Here is a 22,253-nt window from a genome sequence, read left to right as displayed (position 1 = left end):
GGTTATTGTGCACCTGAGGTTATGCTTGGCATTCCATACGACAAAGCAATCGACATGTGGTCTCTGGGGCTGGTAGCTGTGGAGCTTGCTACAGGGGTGCCTCTCTATCCTGGGGAAGACGATTATGACGTTTTGAAATTCATAATTGAAACCCAGGGTCAGCTACCAGATCATCTTCTAGAGTCTGGCTTGTACACTGACAGCTATTTCATCGAGGATAACTACAACAAACAGCGCTGGACATTTAAGACCCAAGAACAATTTCAATACGAGACAGATTATCGATCCAAGGAAACTCGATATATAAAACTTAAGCGTCTCGATGACCTCGAACAACTGCTGAAGGTTAGGCGAGGACCGGAAAATGGCCAAACATTATTTGTAAGGCTAATCAAAGAAATGTTGGCCTTGGATGCAAATCAGCGCATAACACCCTCGGAGGTTCTGAAGCATCCCTTTTTCGACCCTGGCCTCTCAAGGAGAACCCCCTGCACTGACATGAATAGTACAGGGGGACAAAACCTTGTGCTCTCTCAGCAGCAATCATCGTTTGGGTGGCCAGAATTCTAGGGGAGCTAGAAATCCTTGTGGAAAAAAAGCCCAAAACAATAACATCAACAAAAACAACCAATGAATATGGTCTTAAACTTGGGCACAATTTGGCTTGAAATCCATCAACTAATCTCTCAATATTCAAAGCGGAGCAGCAGACAACTTACCATCACATCAGTCCTTCAATCAGACCTACAACAAACGTCTTCCGTCTCTCACCCCAACCGGTCGCAGCAGATGGCCGCCCCGACCTGAGCCTGGTTCTGCCGGAGGTTTCTTCCTGTAAAAAGGGAGTTTTTCCTTCCCACTGTCGCCAAAGTGCTTGCTCATAGGGGGTCATATGATTGTTGGGTTCTCTGTATGTACTATTGTAGGGTCTACCTTACAATAATACATACAGCCTTGAAGTGAGTGGTGATGTGATTTGCTGCTGAATGAATTGGGAACTAATTGGAAATCTGGATATTAATTAAATAAACCTGCTTTGAGCATCAATTAATTGTTGTTTGAAATTCTTTATAAATATATAAATATAGTGCCACTCTTCTACTGTTTAAATTGCAACTGTTTAAAACTGACTAATTTATTCATACACTTGAGCATAAACACACGCACAGTAAATGGCCTGTATTTGTACAGCGCTTTACTTAGTCCCCAAGGACCCCAAAGAGCTTTACACTACATTCAGTCATTCACACATTCACACACTGGTGATGGCAGCTACATTGTAGCCACAGCTGCCCTGGGGCGCACTGACAGAGGCGAGGCTGCCGGACACTGGCGCCACCGGGCCCTCTGACCACCACCAGTAGGCAACGGGTGAAGTGTCTTGCCCCGGGACACAACGACCGAGACTGTCGGAGGCGGGGCTCAATCTGGCAACCTTCCAATTACAGGATGAACTGCGAACTCTTGAGCCACGATTGCCCTATATACACATATACTTTACAGTACTAGTCAGTGCTTACATACTAGTTCTTTTCCCTACTTTTTCATGCTTACTGGTACAAATGCCTGTTACTAGAGTTAAATGCTATCAATGTATTCTCACAGTTATGGAACTGTACAAATGCATACAAAATAACGCTCACGTAAACATAACTGTGCACTAGTTTGCCCTTATTGCTGCAGTTTGTTTCAAGTTGTTCTCTCTCACACACACACACACACACACACACACACACACACACACTATGTAACGTTTCAGCAAGAAAATACCGCCCCTCCCCCCCACAGTGACACCACCACCACTAGTCTGCACAGCTGACATGAGGCAGCATGGATCCATCCTTTCATGCTATTTATGCCAAATTCTGACCCGACCATCTGCATGTCAGAGCAGAAATCAAGACTCATCAGACCAGGCAACATTTATCCAATCTTCTCATGTCAAATTTTGAGAACTGTAGCTTCAATTTCCTGTTCTTAGCTGACCAAAACGCTCTTCTGCATTCTTTGGTTGCAACAAATGGTTGTATGAGCTACGGTTGCCTTCCTATCAGACATTTTTCTCTGACCGTTGACATCAATAAGGCAGTTTTTCCAAGAGAACTGCCTTTCACTGGATATTTTCTCATTTTTGTCACCGAAAAGGGTGTCTGTGTTACTTCTTGTCTTATATATATTGTCTCTGTTTTCCTCTGTCCTTTGTCAGTGTCTGTTCACCCTGTGTCTCCATATTCCCAGTGTTCAAGGTTTCCGAGTGTTTTCCCAGTTTAGGTTTTCATGGTTGGTTCTGTTTGCTACTCAGCCAGAATAAACAGCTCGCTCTTTTTAAAAGTAGGCTCCAGAATGGATGATGGCATGTTCGCATGTCTTTATGCAACACTGAGTGTGCTGAACTAAAGGTAGGCCTAGTTTCATTTTCATGGTCATTATTATCATGACAATGATTACGCCTTATTCTGATTATTTCTCCCTTTTGGAGATGTAACATTTACATGAGGGGTGTAGGAACATTTCCCCCTAAATATTTTTAGATAAATTTTTGTTGAAGTCACTGTTTTTGTCGTATTGATGATGCAGCTAGAATAAGTGCTTTTAAATAAAAGAATAACCATTCAAAGTGCTCAGTGGTGAAACTGTAACTCTTTCAGAGTTTGACAGCTGGACAAGTGATGCCGTATTTAAAGAAACATGAGATGAGTGCAGCATATTATCTGAACAGAGATCATTCAATGAGCAAGAATAAACACTGAAAGAGAAACACTTCACTGTTGATTATCATATGAAGTCTAATAAAAGCTGTTAATCTGTTAATATCCTGCTAATCTGCATACAGCAAATACAGAACATGCGACTTTAAAGCATCCAGCAAAGTGATAACTGTCCTCTGCCCACTAAGTAGTGACTCTACAAAAGATTATTTTCAATATCATCTTTATATTATATTTAGTTATTCTCCAGCGCAACAATGTAAGGAGCTCTGTGATTGGTTAGGAAAGGACAGACTGGCCACCTCGATTTTTCTTCACTGCACATTGATCCATAGCTTTGCTCTGTAAAGGCTAACAAAGTGCTTTTGCTTTACAAAGACATTCAGCGTCGGTATTCACTCTTTTAAAATGCCACTGAACACTGGAGTGAAATGGAGCCCTGATCCTCAGAGTTTTATTGTTGCTAACATTTCTTATAGATAGCACAGATAGTGCCCCACTGCAGTAATCACTCATGTCTAGATATTCCTGTTAAAAAGGAGTTTTTCCTCCCCACTGTAACATGGCAAACATAGCAAACGGATAATCCAGCTGAAGCTTCAGACAGCCGTCAGACAGTGAAACACTGCCATCTGCTGGACGCGAATAACAAAGACGCTGCTTTGACGGGTGAGGGAGTTTCAACAAGTCTGCAACGACTCAAGCATCAAACTACAGAACTATTCTAGCGGACATGGTGCTCTAATGACTGCTTCATTAACGCAGGTCAGAAAGGATCAAACATATCAATAAATCATAAAACACAAAACGTCTCTTATTGCCCAGGGCTCAGGAAGTGAGTGTGTTCCTTATAGCCCAACACGTTCTCACTCCCAACTCGTCAAACGTGTGACGCATGGTCAGGCTCCCTCTGCTTCACTTATGGACCATATGGACCACCAGGTAAGACCATTTAAACGGACAGCATTTATAGAATGACTATTAAAAGTCTGCGAGTGTCAGTAATGTTAATGTGGTTATGTTAGTAATACACCGAGTGCTAATATAACAGCTTTAAGATGCATTTGTAGATGTTATTACGTGTTTTACCGTCTTTATGGTGCTAGCTTAAAGTTACGGTGTAAACGTTAGCTTATATTGGAGGAAAGCTGTTACTGTTTAAACGATGTTAGCACAGAAATATTAGCTTCTGTCATGACTGATGAAGTTACTAGTTAATAAAGTTTCCAGTAAAGTGTTTAATCGCAGCCACAGACTGACAGCAAATATCTCGATTAGCTTCAGTGCATCTGTAATAAATATGTGCAAGTTTCAGTGCTTCGTTTAAACTGTATGATACTTATACTGACCCAGGGTCAGTGTAAAATACAATCCTAGCTGTGTGAACAAAGCCTGGCTGCTTTAATCCTGCATGACAAACCTCAGGATGCAGGTTATTATTACTCTTTCCTGCTGGCACACCTGTCACACCTGAGAGTCAGCTAGAAACTCACAGTGACGTGGACATCATGCAAAGACTGCCAGACTCTGTAATACTGCAAATGATCAGTGACTCAGGTTATCACTAAACTTTAAACGGCACCTCTGTGTCTCTGTGTGCTGAACATCTAGGATTGAGTCAGGCTGCATTGACTGTGGGACTTTAATGTGTTAAAAGCAGGTTGAAGACGGCTCAGAAACATTTGAAGATTAAAATTTAGCATTATGGCTGCTGGTGGTTTGTAAAGCCTCTACTCAGCTGTATTTTTGTTACTAATTTATGTTTGTTGTTGTTTAACACAGATTTCAGAAGAGCAAATATGCTTAATAGTTTAACTAGATTTCATTTGTCAGTGTGGGACTGCTGAGTCACCTGAAGAACTCATTTCATTCATTCTCCACATGATGTTCATTTACAGAAATGTTTCACAGGAACTGATTTCTCCCAAAGGGTGAACTAGTGTGTTTCCATAGATTACCTCTGTATGAATGTACTTCTTAAATGAAGGCAAGTGTTTGTCCTTTTTTGTTCCTCAGGTACAGTACGTGATATCAAGGGCAGGCGGTCATCACTGGGGGTAGACAAGAAGCAGACGTACTTCCAAGAGGGAGCTGCAGTGAGGTCAGAGGTCAGAATCTGAAACAGCTCAGGTTTATATTTTAGAGGTTATAAAAAATCAAAATGTATTATTTAAAGAAACCTTTAAATAATAGTCATAATTATGATTATTATAAGAAATATCAAACATTTAAGTGGATTTTCTGTTACACATATCGTGTTAGCCCTGCAATAAACTGGCAGCCTGTCTTTGTCCTGTATCAGCTGGGATAGGCTTCATCCTCCTGCAACCCTGAATTGGATACATTGTATTCCAATTATGTAATCTGATCATTTACAAACTCAAGGTATCTAATCAAAATGTAAGTGATGCCGCCCTTGACAGACAGGGAGATTTTATTCCTCAAAGACCATCATCCAGTCGAAGTACTAGTTGCCACGTGGTCAGTGTTCTCACAACCATTGATTTTATCTCACAACTTGTTTTCACCAAAGAATTTCAGTAAGTAAATATTCTTCAATCTCTTTTTCCCCCCAGTGTCTGCAGATCAGCATCAGTGTCCACGTGAAGAACCTAGTTATGTTGCCAGTGTCAACCCAACAAAAGGTACTTTACCTTCTTGTATATATTGTGATTCCTTTACTTTTATATTTGTTGTTATAGTTGAGTTAGGCAGGGCTTTTGTGCAGTCCTAAGAAACATACTGCCTAGAGTGTTTTTCACTTTGTGGAAGAGTTTCTTTATTTTTTTTCTGTTAGTGTGTGGAACTGAGGTGCTTCGTCAGGAGCTCCTTCAGTTGTTGGAGGATGGAGAAGAGGACGCAGCCATGACTTGTGAGACGTTGTCTGAGTCAGCTGCTACTCACTGGGCGATCAGAAACATGGTGTCCTTGCTAAAGTGGAAAGAGGCCAGGCCTTGTCTTATAGACAATATGTTAGCTACTCTGGATCCACAGTCACACCGTGTGTGTCAGTGTGGCAAACAAGTAGTTGTGAGGTGTCTGGACTGCCTGCCTCTTCCATTCCTTTGTGCTGACTGTGATATTGCAGTTCACACACGCTTTGTCCTGCACAGCAGAGAGGCAGTAACAGGAGGGTTTTTGCAGCCTTCATCAGAGTTTCACAATCCAATATGTACGGTTTTTAAGTCTTATGCATTTATTGCTATGTACTATGAGTGTGTGCTGTTATTGTATATTTATTGTGTATCATTTAATTTCCAATTCTTTTTATATATATTGTGTGTTTTTAATGTTAGTTCGGCTGTTGCCTGTGCAAAGACCAGACTGTGTGTGACTGCCCAGCAGGTAACGTTGAGGTTTCACCCGGTGCAATTGTGGCTCTTGTAACCATAAATGGTAAGTTGCTCTTTTGTCACACAGTACATACACAATAGATGTGTTTGCAGGTTTTATTGCAAATTGTACATTGCTACATTGTTTTGAATTACCCTCAGCCTGCAGTATATGTGGGCACCTGTCAAAGGTCATTTGGATTTACCAGACCGCTTTGAAAACAACATGGGAAAAAATGAATGTCTTTGTTGAGCCATGACTGGATTTCTCCTTATCCTTCCTAAAGGCCGTTATAACCTTGCACTGCCAGTGGTGAGCTGCACCAGCTGTGGCCTAATGTGGTCCCCCTCAGTTAAGGACTTCCAGGGTGGTGGATATTGGCCTGGCACCTTAAATTTCTGCACCCTGTTTTCAATGGATGTCTTTCAGTCTTTCTATGACATTAAGAAGCTGCAGCAGGGATGTCACTTAAGGCCTTTGTCAAAGTGCTGGATGAACGAACAGCCCATTTTGGAAGGGTGAGTTTCTAAATTTGTCAAGTTTAAGGAAATTGTGCAAATCAATGTTTATGATGACTGTCCGTGAATATTCTGTTGTTTGTCCTCTACTTAAAAGACTGGCCGAATATCAGCTGATGCCTTCAGCAAAAGTTTCTTGGAGTGGAGTGCTGTAAAGTGTGAGGTGGACAGGATGTGCAAGGAGCCATGCTTTAGCTGCCCTGCCTGCACTCCAGACATGCTCGCCGTCTCAGTTGATGGAAACTGCAAGCTTTATCGCTTTCAATCAAATGCAAGGTACGTTATGCATTGTGTACATAAATCAAATATGGATTTGTACAAAAATTGTATTTTGATGTTTCTTTTCAAACAACTGTCACCGTGTTCGTTCAGCACTTCAGAGCAGGGGAACTTTGAAGGTGTCTTCATTGAGAAAGATGAGGAAGTTGCTGAGTTTGTGAAATACATCCAGAGACACACAAATGATGTAAGATACACATATATATCAGTGCTGTCAGCGTTAATCTTGTTAAAATGACGTTAACGCCATAACCATATACTCATACGTGTGTGTGTGTGGATACATATTTGGATGGGTGGATATTTATTTTGTTTTTCTCTTGGTGTTGTCGTAATACTATTTACTTGACTTTATCTTAATGTGTACTTCATTTTGAGTAGCTCACACTTGGATGTGCGAGGTATACTGCAGCTTGTAGTCTTGGATACGTTTAAGACATTTTGTTATAAGGTTGAATGAATTCAGCAGTCATGTATTGTGACCTCCTTTCTATAGATCAAATGGGGAGGTGCGTTTCAGGATGGGGCCGGTTCTACAGTTGGAGAAGAGGTGGAGCAAGTAAACAGTTTCCTGTCTAGGGCGGCCATCACAACGAAGTACATGTCTAAAGCAGGTGTGTGTCTGTGTGTGAGATTCCACTCAGTCTCCTGCTCATTCATTCTTATTTGTATACTAACTGAAATGCAGGGCGAACAGACATGCTGAGCCTCCTGGCTTTGGGCTGGAACAAAAGGAAAGTGGAACAACTGGGCCGCACTTTGAGCCAGAGATATCTAAAGGTCATTTTTTCAACACCCATTTTAATGTGTGTGGTAATGGGGGAAAACACCAGTACTCTAAAAATGTCCATATGAATGACATTTATTAATGTATTCTTAGATCATAAGGATCCTTAGAGAACAAGTGGAGAGCCTGAATGCGAGCAGAAATGAGCTGGGTGTGGATGACGACACACTGCAGCAATGGGCTGAAGGTGAGTCTCAATATAATGCACTCGTGTATAACAACAGGACCCACCATGGCCTCATTAAAGAACTTAGAGTTAAGATCTTTCTGACAGTGTCAACAAACAATGAAAAATAAGCTTGTAAAAGCAGAATTGATGGCAGAGTTGTTGCGTTTGATCAAATTGGATTGGACCTGGGTTGAAGTGATGTCGTACTAGTTGGTTTTATAAAGCTGAACACCAACATACTTGTTATCTCATGATAATGCAGCACATGAAGGCTCCAGATGTCTTATAATGAATATCATCAAGTCAGTGATTACAGAGTCCACTGTAGTTTGGTGACTGTTACTCATCCTGTGTTCTGATTAATATTCCTCTCACTTAGAAACGGATCAAACTGATGGCAGCCTTGGAGCGTTGCAGGCACGAGTAGAGGAGCTTGTCGTCATCATCAGAGTGCGAACACAAAGTCTTTACAGACAAAATGGTGTCACAGTTTCTTTGAAACGGACCGTTTGATGCTCACTTTGTACAGCTTGTGCAGCTACTTTGTAAACAGAATAAAATCAGATCCAGGTTTGTTTAAGCTGGATGTGATTTGTTCTAGCAAACGAATTGATGAGTGTAGATTAAAATTAAATATATGCATTATGTGAAGGTGTTCCTTTTTATGATTATTTACAGATAGCAACAAGAGGCGACACAGAATTCACAAGGTCATCTTAGATGAGAAGAAACGCTTGGCGGCTGCTGTTGACGACTACAACAAGGAAACAAGCAACAAAGCAAATCGTATCCAGTGATGCCCTCATGCAGAGCGACGTTTGGCCCTGGCAGAGCACAAGTGAACGTAAGCTCTTGATTTCTAAATATCCTTTTTAAACAAACTCCCAGTATCTGAGCAGCAGTTGAATGTTTTGTTCTTGAATCATAATATGCTGCTATGTTTTCCCATCTGATGTTGTTAAACTGCAGCTGCTGCTGACCTCCGGACAAAGAGAAAGGTCTTTGAGAAGGTGATGGCTGTGAGGCGCCTGAGAGAGGAGGAGATGATCCTTTGCAGGGAGATGCAGCATCACTGGACAGTGTTGCAAATGCGATCTGTGGTGTTGGGGACAATCTCCTCAGACTGTAAGCACATCTTTTATTTATTTATACATTTGGTGATGAATTGATTGAAAATAATAGCAGATGCTAAAGTCTTACTGGATCTTTTACCTATATTTGGGTTGCTAGCTAACACTGCCTTCTCCCTTAAAAAAAGTTTAATTACATGATCCTAACTCCTTGTGTTTATGAGGTGAGTTTTTTTGTCTGTTTGTTTGTTTTACTTATATTTAATAGTTTTGTTGTTTTTACAGCCTCCCTTGTTGGCATGTCGGAGGATGCACAGAAAGGACTCCATAGCCTGGTTTAAAAACAAAGTGAACTGAAAGCTGAAACGCTCAAAGTAAAGGACGTGTACAAGAGAATCCTCAGCCACCAACCACTCCTGGAAATGGACTCAGAGGAGGAGGAGGACGTTTCAGACGATGAGAGTGATTTGAGCACTTCTGATGAAGACTGATTGTGTCATCATTGATGTTATGTTTGCTAGAATAAAAAGTTAATCACATCTGTTTAATGTGATTTTTATAATGTCTGTTTCAGAAATTGCTTATCAACAGACATTTTACATGTTGAGAAGAAAAATGTAATTCCCTTGGTGCAGTTGTTTACCCTGAATCATTCTTTCCCATCTAATTTAATGACTCGTGTACATGTTCAGATACAATAACATAATTGAATTCATGGGATGCTTTCTGGGCTGCTCAAATTACCACAAAATGTAAAAGCACCAGGCAGCACACTCACAAGGACATGTTTTGTTCAGTGTTTTGTTGAAGAAATCAACAAGTACAACTGAGATGTTTGCTGTAGTGGTGTGTTTGTTAAGAAGCATGCCAGCACACTGGTGAACTGACAGTCCCAGAATGCACCCGAGCCAGTGACTCGCCCCAGAACAAATGACATTAATTATCTAGAAAGAAAACCGTGATCAAAGACTAAGTAAAAGAGTAGGAAACAAAAGATAAGGAAAGGTACTGTGGGGTAGGAAAGAAAGACCAGAGCTGTGCAAAATGACCTCCAGCAGGCCACAAATATGCACGTCTGTTCAAACGGTCAGATACTGACTCCATGAGGGTGGTATGAGGGCTCGACGTCCACAGGTGGGGGTTGTGCTTACAGCCCAACACCGTGCAGGATGTTTGGCATTTGCCAGAGAACACCAAGCTTGGCAACTTTGCCACTGGCGCCCTGTGCTCTTCACAGATGAAAGCAAGTTCACACTAAGTACTTGTGACAGAGTCTGGAGACATATTGGAGAACCTTCTGCTGCCTGAAACATCCACCAGCATGATGGTTGGGCAGTGGGTCACTAATGGTGTGGGTGGCATTTCTTTGTGGGACCGCACAGCCCCCCGTGTGCTCGGCAGAGGTAGCCTGACTGCCATTAGGTGCTGAAATTAGATCCTCAGACCCCTTGTGAGACTAAATGCTGGTGCGGGTGGCCCCGGGTTCCTCCTAATGCAAGACAGCGCTAGACCTCATGTGGCTGGAGTGTGTCAGCAGTTCCTGCAAGACGAAGGCATTGATGCTGTGGACTGGCCCGCCCATTCCCCAGATCTGAATCCATTTGAGGACATCTGGGACATCACGTCTCACTCCATCCACCAACTGCACCACAGACTGTCCAGGAGTTGGCAGATGCTTTAGTCCTGGAGTCTGGGAGGAGATCCATCAGGAGACCATCTGCCACTTCATCAGGAGCATGCCCAGGTGTTGTAGTGAGGTCATACAGGCATGTGGAGGCCACACAGACTACAGAGCCTCATTTTGACGTGTTTGAAGGACATTACATCAAACCAGATGAATGATTCTGTATTGCACTGATCAAGGAACCAACCCAATAGGAGCTAAAGGCATCCTCTTCACATTACTTAACATAGTGAGTTTATACTATGTTTAATGTGCATTTTCTTCATCAGTCTAGAACATAACATGTTAGCGCTCCCTGGTTCTTTTTGGAGACAGATCCTGAGACAGCAGGCAGCTTTGGAGAACTCATGCCAGCTGTGGTCATTAAGGAAAACTTTGATTTAATATTGATTTCATGACAACTATCCTCAGGCACATATTCCTGGATATATACAATGACACGAGTAGACACTAACCCCCAGCAGTCTGGTGCTATGACAGCATAACTAAGGGCTGACCTGAACCAGCCCCAACTATAAGCTCTATAAAGAAGTGAAGTCTTATGCCAACTCTTAAAAGTCTTGACCATGTCCACCTCCAAAACTCATAATGGACTTTGGAGGTGGACAGCTATCAAGCTCCTCACAGAGGAGCAGCTTGACAGCTAACAGCTCCCAATTTAGTTTAGTCCAAATACATGAATTCAAATTGAGGTGATAACTATTTATCAACAGTATGAATGTCTGTTCCCGTCCAACAAAGTTGTTACTACATACCATGTTGAGCAGGGCTTCCACTTGACTTTAACTTCTTCTTTTTCCTGAAAAACATGATATAAACAAACAATTAATTCAGAAAGACATGCAGGTTGCATACAAAAAGGAGCCTACAAACATTTGTGTACTGTTGAATGGCTCAATATATTATACAGTTAGTTTACAAAAATATAAGAACCACTACAATGCTTGTACTGCCAGCATCGAGTGCATGTCAGCAAAGCAACACTGCTTACATTGTGGCTCACAAGCTCCACTCCTTTTCATCAAAACCAAAATTTTATCTACATTCTGTTTTTTACACTTTAAATCCCAGTTAGGTTAAATATTACCAGTAGCTTTTCAGATAAAACAGTAATAAAGTCCTAATGGTTTCATAAATCTTCATATTTTTTTTCATATAAGCATCGGGGACAAGGCTGTCTTGCAACTGTTGAGGTCACTAGTGTGCGCCCTATTTCTTCCAGGATCACTCTTCATTTGTAGGTTTTAGTGGACTCCTACTACTGTGAAGTGGTTTTCATGGGACAGGGGCTTGTATTCCAAGATCTGGGAGATTGTAGAAATGAGCTGTGATGCCCTTCTTGCCATCTTTCCAGAAATATCAGTGATCTGGAAGCTGTTAGGCTGACTTACAGCAGCAGCACTTTCTGCACCTGCAGAAACTCCAGGACACATTTACTAACAGTGTTTGTTGCTGTGTGTGCTGCAGCTGCAGCTTTGAATTTCTTTTGAGAGCTAATATTTTGGCTTTGGTGTCTTGTTATGAAATGTACAAGAGTAAGAGTGTTAGCATGTGTGTCAAAGCTACGTTTGACTGGGAAACTCAAAGCTCAATAACCTGTATCAACAACAATTCACTGCAGCCTGTGTAATATTTGATGCATCATAATTTATTCCAGTCTATCTTGCAAATACATGTTTGCGTTGCAATGTCATGCACAACACACACAACTATTAGAGCCTTAAGATCAAACCTGCGTCATTCTTTTGGTCCACTGCAGTGTAGCAGTCAAACAAGGAGAAGTGAAGTGGCCCCAAATGGCCAGGATAGAGATCAGAGGGTTAATGCGTAAAATGCATAAAAATATTATTGATTACAGGATAATACATTAATGTTAATATCAACAATAAGCTTTTTACTCTGAAGTTACAAGTATAAACAATGCTGTTACATTTACACTTACATTTTTTACTATAAGTATGGAAACAAGTGAACAGCATTTTATAATAAGTTTAACTGGAATTCTGTACACTGAAAAACAAACAACAGATAAAAAACACAAACAAACAGCCAGTGCCTTCATCTGTCCATTAAATGTCAAACATCGCTTTGACCTGTAGTCTCTGCTCGTCAGCACGTGCTTTTAAAAAGAGCTCCATGTCCTCTGCAAACTGAAAAACAAAGAGGAAGAAGTCCCTCTACACAAAAACACTGTGGATGACAGGCCAGGCAAACATCTATTGACCTGTTTGAATGCCTCCTCATCATGTGAGCCTTGAAGTTTTTTTGTAAGAAGACTAAGACCACAGTGAGGACGTTTCATTTTCATGGACTTTCCACAAGCCCCAGTTTCATTTAGCACAGAGGGTGGAGCACATGAATGTTCTACCCAAGATTCAGGAAATGGTTTAGATGCTGGAGACGAGACATGGAGAGGGAGACGAGGCTCCACGGAGAGTTCAGTGGGGAGCAGTCCTGAATGCTGACATGACAATAATTGCCTTGCCATATCCCCACGCTGTATGACTGTCATGTTACAGAAGGGCAGTGAAAGTGCACCGGCACATCATTTTGTCTGTAAGAGAGAAAAAAAGAAAAAACATGTAATTTAAATGTAGTTGTATAGAATGCAGTCAGTTTATCTAACAATCAGATTGTACATATTAACAAAAATATCCAAGCCGTCCTCAATAATGAAAGCAAAATGGTGTGGATCACAAGAGCTGTCAGGAAATGTGGTGAACAGGAAAAATATTTAATGAAAACACTTTTTTCTCTCGCTGATGAATGAACTGAACTGTACAATGTGAAAAATAACTTTTAAGTCAACAAAGACCTGCAGAGGTGCTGAAAAGAAGTGCATATTTATGACTTTAACTATGAGGTATATTTAATACCAACATACCTTTGAAAGGCAAAGCACTTTGAATGTGTCCATTTATATGCTGCCCAATCTTTGCCCTGACAGCAGGGCTGAGAGTGGGGCACAGAGGGCAGTGAAACAGCCAACACGTGGTGCATTCCTGCAATTCTGGCCTGGAGGCAGAACTCCAATTTGATATTTGCATCTAAAACAGAGAGAAAAACAGATAAACACCATATACACATTTAAGTTCAGGTTTTAGCAGAAATAACACGTTACAGTTAGCATGTAAGAGATTTGGGAGAAAATTCTTTACAAAAACATAATTTACAAGAAACTTTTATTTGTGACATACGTATCTATTGACATATAAAAGACAATTGAACAAAGGCTAACTAACATCTTGGCAATAAAACAGAATAAATAGAGAATATTAGTATTTATACATACATAAAACTCTCTGTGATGACCTTTACAATGTTTTTGCAGGTGGAATGAGAGACATGAATAAAGTGCAATATGCAGTAAATGGAACAATGTGCATTGATGTTACAGATCGTGAAAAGTAGTGAAGTGAATTTGTTCATAACAAGCAAAAATCAAATACGTTTGAAACTGACCACTAAATGCTAACCAGAGGTGTCAAAAGTGCACATTCTTACTAAAGTTTAGATGCCTCGGGGGTCTGACCGTTGTTGTAGCGCTAACAAAGTGCCAATGTAATCAGTGTAAGCAAACTAGATGATTCCTACAATTATATAATTATTAACGGCAAATTTAGACATGAAAGACTCTGTAACAACCTTTACGATCCACTTGCAAGGTTTCCACAGTCGATGGCTGTATCCCAATTCAGGGTCTGCAGCCTTAAAGTTCGCAGCCTCAACGGTCCATGAACTCTGAACATCTGAACTCTGAAGCATGAACTCTGTGTCAAAGATTCAAGCTGCAGTTATTTATATTTCCTATCACCTTAAATCTTCACTCAAAGACACTCAAGTATCTGTGACAGTGTGTATATAGATGTATCATATATAAGAGAGAAATATTGTTCTTTTAATATGTTGGCATTACTAAATGTGGCTCAGTGCTTACATATATGTGTAAAAAGCAAATGTACGAGCTGTGATAACTGTGTCTGATAGAATGAAGAGTAGACTGATAAATGAAATATTCCTTTATTGGGTGAGAAAATCAGACCATGTCATAACTGCTTTAAGTCACACAGAATAGACATCAGAGCCTTAAACAGGCTGACTTCTACTAAATGGGTCAAACTGGGCAGAAAGTCTACAAACACATAAGTCTACAAACACATAACATCCTTATAGAATATGATGTAACACTATAGTTTCAGTCAGGTTTCAGAGCTCAGCACAGCACAGAAACAGCTTTAGTGAAGGTTACAAATGATCTTCTTATGGCCTCTGACAGTGGACTCATCTCTGTGCTTGTCCTGCTAGACCTCAGTGCAGCGTTCGATACTGTTGACCATAATATCCTATTAGAGCGATTAGAACATGCTGTAGGTATTACAAGTACTGCGCTGCAGTGGTTTGTATCATATCTATCTAATAGACTCCAATTCGTGCATGTAAATGGAGAGTCCTCTTCACACACTGAGGTTAATTATGGAGTTCCACAGGGTTCAGTGCTAGGACCAATTCTGTTTACATTATACATGCTTCCCTTAGGCAGTATCATTAAAAGACATAGCATACATTTTCACTGCTATGCAGATGACACCCAGCTCTATCCGTCCATGAAGCCAGATAACACACACCAATTAGTTAAACTGCAGGAATGTCTTAAAGACATAAAGACCTGGATGGCCGCTAACTTTCTGCTTCTTAATTCAGATAAAACTGAGGTTATTGTACTCGGCCCTGAAAATCTTAGAAATATGGTATCTAATCAGATTCTTACTCTGGATGGCATTACCTTGGCCTCCAGTAACGCGGTGAGGAACCTTGGAGTCATTTTTGACCAGGACATGTCCTTCAACGCACATATTAAACAAATATGTAAGACTGCTTTCTTCCATTTGCGCAACATCTCTAAAATTAGAAATATCCTGTCTCAGAGTGACGCTGAAAAACTAGTTCATGCATTTATTACTTCCAGGCTGGACTACTGTAATTCATTATTATCAGGATGTCCAAAAAACTCACTGAAAAGCCTTCAGCTAATCCAAAATGCTGCAGCAAGAGTCCTGACAGGGACTAGAAAGAGAGAGCATATTTCTCCTGTTTTGGCTTCCCTTCATTGGCTTCCTGTTAAATCCAGAATTGAATTCAAAATCCTGCTCCTCACATACAAGGTCTTAAATAATCAGGCCCCATCTTATCTTAATGACCTTGTAGTACCATATCACCCTATTAGAGCGCTCCGCTCTCGCTCTGCAGGCCTACTTGTTGTTCCTAGAGTATTTAAAAGTAGAATGGGAGGGAGAGCCTTCAGTTTTCAGGCCCCTCTTCTGTGGAACCAGCTTCCAGTTTGGATTCGGGAGACAGACACTATCTCTACTTTTAAGATTAGGCTTAAAACTTTCCTTTTTTCTAAAGCATATAGTTAGGGCTGGACCAGGTGACCCTGAATCCTCCCTTTGTTATGCTGCAATAGATGTAGGCTGCCGGGGGATTCCCATGATGCATTGAGTTTTTCCTTTCCAGTCACCTTTCTCACTCACTATGTATTAATAGACCTCTCTGCATTGAATCATATCTGTTATTAACCTCTGTCTCTCTTCCACAGCATGTCTTTATCCTGTCTTCCTTCTCTCACCCCAACCGGTCGCAGCAGATGGCCGCCCCTCCCTGAGCCTGGTTCTGCCGGAGGTTTCTTCCTGTTAAAAGGGAGTTTTTCCTTCCCACTGTCGCCAAAGTGCTTGCTCATAGGGGGTCATATGATTGTTGGGTTTTTCTCTGTATCTATGAAGCGCCTTGAGGCGACTTTTGTTGTGATTTGGCGCTATATAAATAAAATTGAATTGAATTGAATTGAATATAGATCAACTTAGCTCAGAATATATAAAGCAAATAAACAATTACAGCAATATGATGCAACAAACACAGCAGTGCTACTGATCCAAAATACTCAAAGCTTCATAGAACTGAAACCAACATTTATTTTTAGCTCCATTCTGCTGCTGATACAGACTTTAGGTTTCTGAACATTAAACTTGTTGCTGCCTTTCATAGTGTGTAACTTGAAGGCCCTGAGTACTTTCTCCCACACTGAAAACACTGGAATGACAACATTATTTGAACATTACCTAATAAGACTGATTCAGGACAGACAGTTATGTTAAACTTTCCTAGCAGTCCTTCACAAACAGGGAACAGTCTGTCTATTCTCTCCATCTGTCAGCTGCTGCTGGCTCTTCCTCCTCCTCTTCCTCACACACTGCTGAGTTTGTCCTGGTGGATCATCAGGGCTGCAAAGCCTCACAGATGATGTGCAGCAGTGGGTCCCTCAGTCTGTCCTCACTCTGGACACTTGCAGTCGTCACACATGGAAATCAAATGTGTGATAAGCTGCAGGATTCAAACACAAGTGTAACTTATAAACACATGTTCATACTTTTATTCCACAATCAGAGAGAAAGAAACAGAGAGAGAGTGCAGGACCATAGCTGGACTCGCCATCGGGCATACCGGGCATACAGTGGTAATAATTAATTAATTATTACCACAAGTTTCTACCAAACCTTTCAACAGTCCTGCACCCGCTGAACTCTCTGCTGCAACAAAATGTCAAATGGAAATGGACAAAAAACTATGAAGAGGCATTTAATTTAGTTAAGCAGCTCATTACATCAGAGGAGGTTCTGACACACTTTGACCCCAATCTACCACTTCGCCTCGCCTGTGATGCCTCACCATATGGCATTGGTGCCGTGCTATCTCACAAAATGCCTGATAGATCCGAACGACTACTTGCCTTTGCCTCAAGGTCCCTAAATGCAGCCGAGCACAACTATACGCAGATAGACAGAGAAACACTCAGTCTAGTGTGGGGAGTGAAGAAGTTTAATCAGTATTTATATGGACGACACTTCACCCTGATCACAGACCACCGACCGCTGGTGTCCATCTTTAACCCTCAGAAAGGTATTCCAACCATGGCTTGCGTACGCTTGCTTGGGCTTTGTTCCTGGGTGCACACACCTACACCATTGAGTTCAAAGGGACAAAGCTACATGGAAATGCAGATGGACTTTCACGTCTTCCACACATGCAACCCACCGAAGAAATGACTGCTCCAGCTACTGTGTTTCATGTTACACAAATGGAACCCCTACCTGTCACAAGTGCTCAGGTGAAAAGAGAAACGAGCCAAAACACAATCTTGTCAAACGATCTTACTGTGAATGGTTGGCCGTCCTGTATGGTGGAAGCAACAAGAAACAAAACCAGGTTCGTCAATGTTGGACAAAAAGTTCTCGCCAGAGACTACAGAGACCCAAGTAAGAAAAGGCAGTCTGGCACGATTCGTTCACGGACCGGACCGCTGATATACACCATAAATGTTGGAGCCAACTTAGTCTGGTGTAGACATGTTGATCAGATTCTAGATGCAGAATGTCACGTAGTTCCAGAGCAACCCGAGAGGACACATCTACACTTCAAGATTCAGAAGAGTTTGCCCTCGCTTCACCACCTGAGGTTCAGGGTTTACGTGAAACCACCAATGTTCAAACACCTGAACTTTCCACACAGAGCACTATGGACTCTGACCAAACAGGCAGACGTTACCCTGAGAGAAATCGCAGAGCACCTCAGAGACTGAACTTATAGGTTTCCAGTTCATTTTGTAAGGAAAGCGGTTAAAATGTTTAAGAGGAAACAACCTACCTCTATGTTGTAAATCACTGAGTAGGTGTCATATTTCAGTTTAAGTACAATTATTGGGTTACGGCATTTACCTGAAAATATCTCGATTGTTTGATACTTATGTTCATCAAAGCTGGATGGGAGGAACTGTGATGTATTTAGTAAAATCAGTCTATATTTTGTAGTAAAGTAGAGAACACCAAGCGTGGTGCATGTGCACATTGATATGCCTGTGCCGTTCCACAACATGGTTAATAAAGTAAGTTACTAACAACCAAAAATGTGTTGTTACTTTACCAGTTAAGTTATAAGAGAGAACATAACAAACTGGTTGAGATCCTGGATTAAAGAGGGAATGGGAAGGGAAGAGGAGTACAGAGGACTGATTGGTCGGTTCGTGAGGTGGTGTGAGGAGAATCACCTGAAACTGAATGTGGCCAAAACAAAGGTGCTGGTGGTGGACTAATTGTAATTTAAAATGTGAAAATTTTAGCTGTCCTCCATCATTCTCCCTGAGGAGTCGAGTTACGGTGACTTTGTATCTTCTACAAGAGACGCACAAGAGCAAGTTTAAAAAAAAACTGTAGAGGAAAATATGGCAAAGTCCCAAGACTTACAAAAGGAAGCTTATGCTAGACGAGTCCAGAAGTACAGAAACCTTGTGTACAGCGTTGGAGATGAAGTTCTTCTCTTGAACATGAAACGCCCCCATGAAGGGAGGAAGACTTGATCCAGATTTTTCAGGACCCTACACCATTCAAGACATCGCTGGCAAATGTGTGAGATTAAAAAAACACGGAAGGAGCAACTTTAAGAAATCACTACAGCATTGACCATATCAAGCCGTACAGAAGAAGCCACCATGTAAATATCAGTGACAATTAAAAATACCCAACTCGCAGTCAGACAGTGAACAGCAGCACAGACCTGAAGATGCCTCCCTGCCATCCTACTGCTAACCCTCAGTGCCAGCAAAGTCCAGAGGATTCATTATGCACCCAAAACGGCTGACACAAGGAGTTTAATTGTGTTCCAGGACCAGAAACGCGTGAACAAGAACTTCCCTCCCGGAAACAAAGCTTAGAAAATGAAGGTGACATAGTGAACAACTCTTTTTGACCAGTTGGTCATTTGTTGCCAGTTTGGCGTTGCAACTTAATTGACTGTTGCATGACTTTGTTTGCATTTTGCAGTCTTCAACTCATATTAGATGTAAAGAAACGTGCACTGAGCTTGTGGAAGTCTGGAAATGGATCTGCCTGTCAGTAATTTTCTCTTTTGCCCACCCGCTGTACCTTTCCTATTTCTCTGCGTGTAAATGCATGCCTATTGTATTGACTTTTTCCTGTTGTGGCCCGTCGGCCTTTACCAAGCGTATCCACTAGAAATCTCATGCATGCCTAAGCTAACTTATCATATTTTTCTTTTAGTAAAGAGGCTATGGTGTGCAAAGGATACTGGGCGCTTGGAGGCAGCTGTTGGACCATACAAGTTATTTTTCGAACACTGCAGGGGTCACGGTGGCTTTCTGATGAGGTAAGAGAACTTATTATTATTGATTCTGATTTCGAGGTTCTGCTCCTTCTGAAGCATTTGCAGTGCAGAGACCATTAATAGTTTAAAATGTGCGGGTAGGTAGGGGGGGGGTTATATTGCAAAACTCTGATAAGGTTTCACCCATTCACTTCAATAGGAAAAAATGTTATCAACCACAACACAGATGTTGTGACATCATAATACCCAGTTTCAGTATATGCAGAAAGAACCTTTATCAGCAATTCTATTCCTTTAGATGTTTTTGTGTACAGCACTCAAGCAGTTACTTCAAAAATTGTTGCTGTTTGTTGTATAAACTCAGATTTTTCAAAACAGGTCATTGATGCATATCTGCACCGTGTTATTGACAGACGAAAGGTAAGTAAGAAATGTCATTTACCTACTAATTTTGAAATAAAAATAAAAAAACCTATTTACTGTTCTATAACATTTTTCTATACTTGTGCAGAATGCTGCACACCTGCTCTGTTCAGTAGTTGCAAGCTCGTTGTTTTCTGGGCAGTTCAGATGCCTCAACTGGTATGTTGAAAGCTCAGAAGTGGTCCAAACAGTTGACTCCTTTCTGTTGCTGAGGAAAGAGTTCGGTTCCTTTAAAGAAGACTATATTTGAAAACACCCTGAGACGCATGGTACCTAAGTAAATCCAAATTACTCTGCACTTCCAATCCCACAGATGAAGTTCCCAGTTGAAGACGTGGCTGTGCCCTGTGAACTTTGGTACACACTGGATTCTTGTGGTATGTGTTCATTTTGTTATTAATTTGCATAATTTGTTGTGAAGCAGTTTCTTGCACAAAGTGTTATTTTTAAATAAGTTTTCAGTGGCACAAACAATTGTAATTTTTAATTTAACTTTTTCTTTAGATTGTCAACATTTCTGCACAGAAAATACTGCTCATAGACCCCATGGGAATGAAGGTGTTTATGACAGGAAAATTCTGTGCAACTGGAGGTATGTATGATACTGAGGTGTTATTCTTAGATTAAAAAAAAAAAAATCTTGTTTCATTACAAACACTTTTGTTCAACTAGGAATTTTCTGAGGATGAGAGGGCATGAAGACACCATGGAGTGGCAGTTACAGACTATGCAACACAACAAGCGACAGGATTCCTGCAGTTGTGGAGTTTTACTGTTAAAGGTAACCCGTATTCAAATGATTCAGTTTCTTGTTAGCTAGAATTAAGACTTTAAGTGAATTTAAGTGAAGTGAAAGTTATTTCGGTCAAAAACAACAAAGATGATCATTTTACATAGAAGTACTTAATCATACAGTAACTGAAAAAGGAATAGGCTGAAGCCTTGTGGCTTATAATTATCCTATCCTTTACCTAATTAAGACTTTACATTCTAATTATGATCAATCTCACAGTTTGCAGAACACTACCTTGATTTTGGAGAGGTCAGTGAGGTGTCAACCACTACAGAGCCAGTTGTGCTGGAGCGAATGCAGATAGCTTGCACCCTACTTGAAAATCGAGGTAAGTCCAGTAAAGTCCTTATCACGTTAGTGCGTACTTCCAATTTAAATAGTGCTTTTCAAACAGCACAGTACAAATAGTGCTCTTCAAACACTTTCAGATAAGACCCTTCTCAAAGTCTAATTTAGACTAATTTTCCAGGAAGTATATTTGGAAAAAATGTACTATTATTTTTTAATTATTCAATAAATAATGTTTGATTAAAACCTAACTATGATTGTGTTTCAGGGAACGCTGAGGACTACTGCATTGTTTGCTCCATGTTAGATGCTAACGCTGACCGCAGCATGATTGAAATGGCAAAACAAAACAAAAGAAACACATAAGTCTTAGTATCATTACTTGCCAATCATAATTAAAATGTTGAGTAATAGTATTCACCAAACAGAATATGAGCCATTTATTTTTCCTTTCCAGGTGCAGTGTGAATCTTGCCAAAGATGGGCACATTTTGCATGTGAAAAATATAAAGAGAGCAACCAAGAATATAAATGCCAAAAATGTAGCCAGAGTCAGACAGAGACTGTGCAGAGACTGTAGAAGGACAGAGCAGCAGCAGAGCAGTCCAGATACACTGATGATCCTCTGTCAGATCCAGAGGGACACACAGGGATGATGCTGGACTCTACATTGTGTCTGACAGTGGAGCTGTTCTCAGAGCAGTTCACTCTGCAGCACTGACAGTCATCTGCACTTCTTCTCATTCCTCTGTCAGTCACTGCTGGATGAAGCTCTCCTCTCCACCTCCCAGTAACATGGCCCAGTCAGAGCGTCTCTACACACAAGCTGCTGCTGCTTCAACCTCTCTGGATCATCAGGACACAGCTCCTCCTCTCTCAGCACACACACCGTCCTGTTTACCATCATATCCTCCACCTGCAGAGAGAAGAAGGAAGAGCAGAGGAGATAAACGAGTGTTTCCAGAGACTCTTCATCAGCTGTCAGTCAGTGATGCAGCACATCCAGTATAAAGAGCAGCAGGGACTTCAG

The 22,253-nt window shown here is 41.1% G+C and overlaps 1 protein-coding gene across 2 annotated transcripts in view; it reads right to left on the bottom strand.

Moving 5' to 3' along the window:
* The window catches only part of LOC143416816 (protein NLRC3-like), a 250,861-nt gene that overhangs the window by 62,326 nt on the left and 166,282 nt on the right, over window positions 1–22,253 (bottom strand). The window contains exon 5 of one of the 2 annotated variants that reach the window (XM_076882445.1): window positions 21,576–22,139. The exons of the other annotated variant lie outside the window; for it this stretch is intronic. Coding sequence (XP_076738560.1) covers window positions 22,127–22,139 — 13 coding nt within the window. The 3' untranslated portion in view covers window positions 21,576–22,126. Of the gene's footprint in view, window positions 1–21,575; window positions 22,140–22,253 lie in introns of those variants that run through there. 2 annotated transcript variants of the gene reach the window in all.

This window comes from Maylandia zebra, linkage group LG3 (assembly GCF_041146795.1).
Source record: "Maylandia zebra isolate NMK-2024a linkage group LG3, Mzebra_GT3a, whole genome shotgun sequence".
Classification (NCBI taxonomy): Eukaryota; Metazoa; Chordata; class Actinopteri; order Cichliformes; family Cichlidae; genus Maylandia; species Maylandia zebra.
The sequence above is the reverse complement of the archived record's forward strand: the minus strand, read 5'-3'. Positions and strand labels throughout refer to the sequence as shown.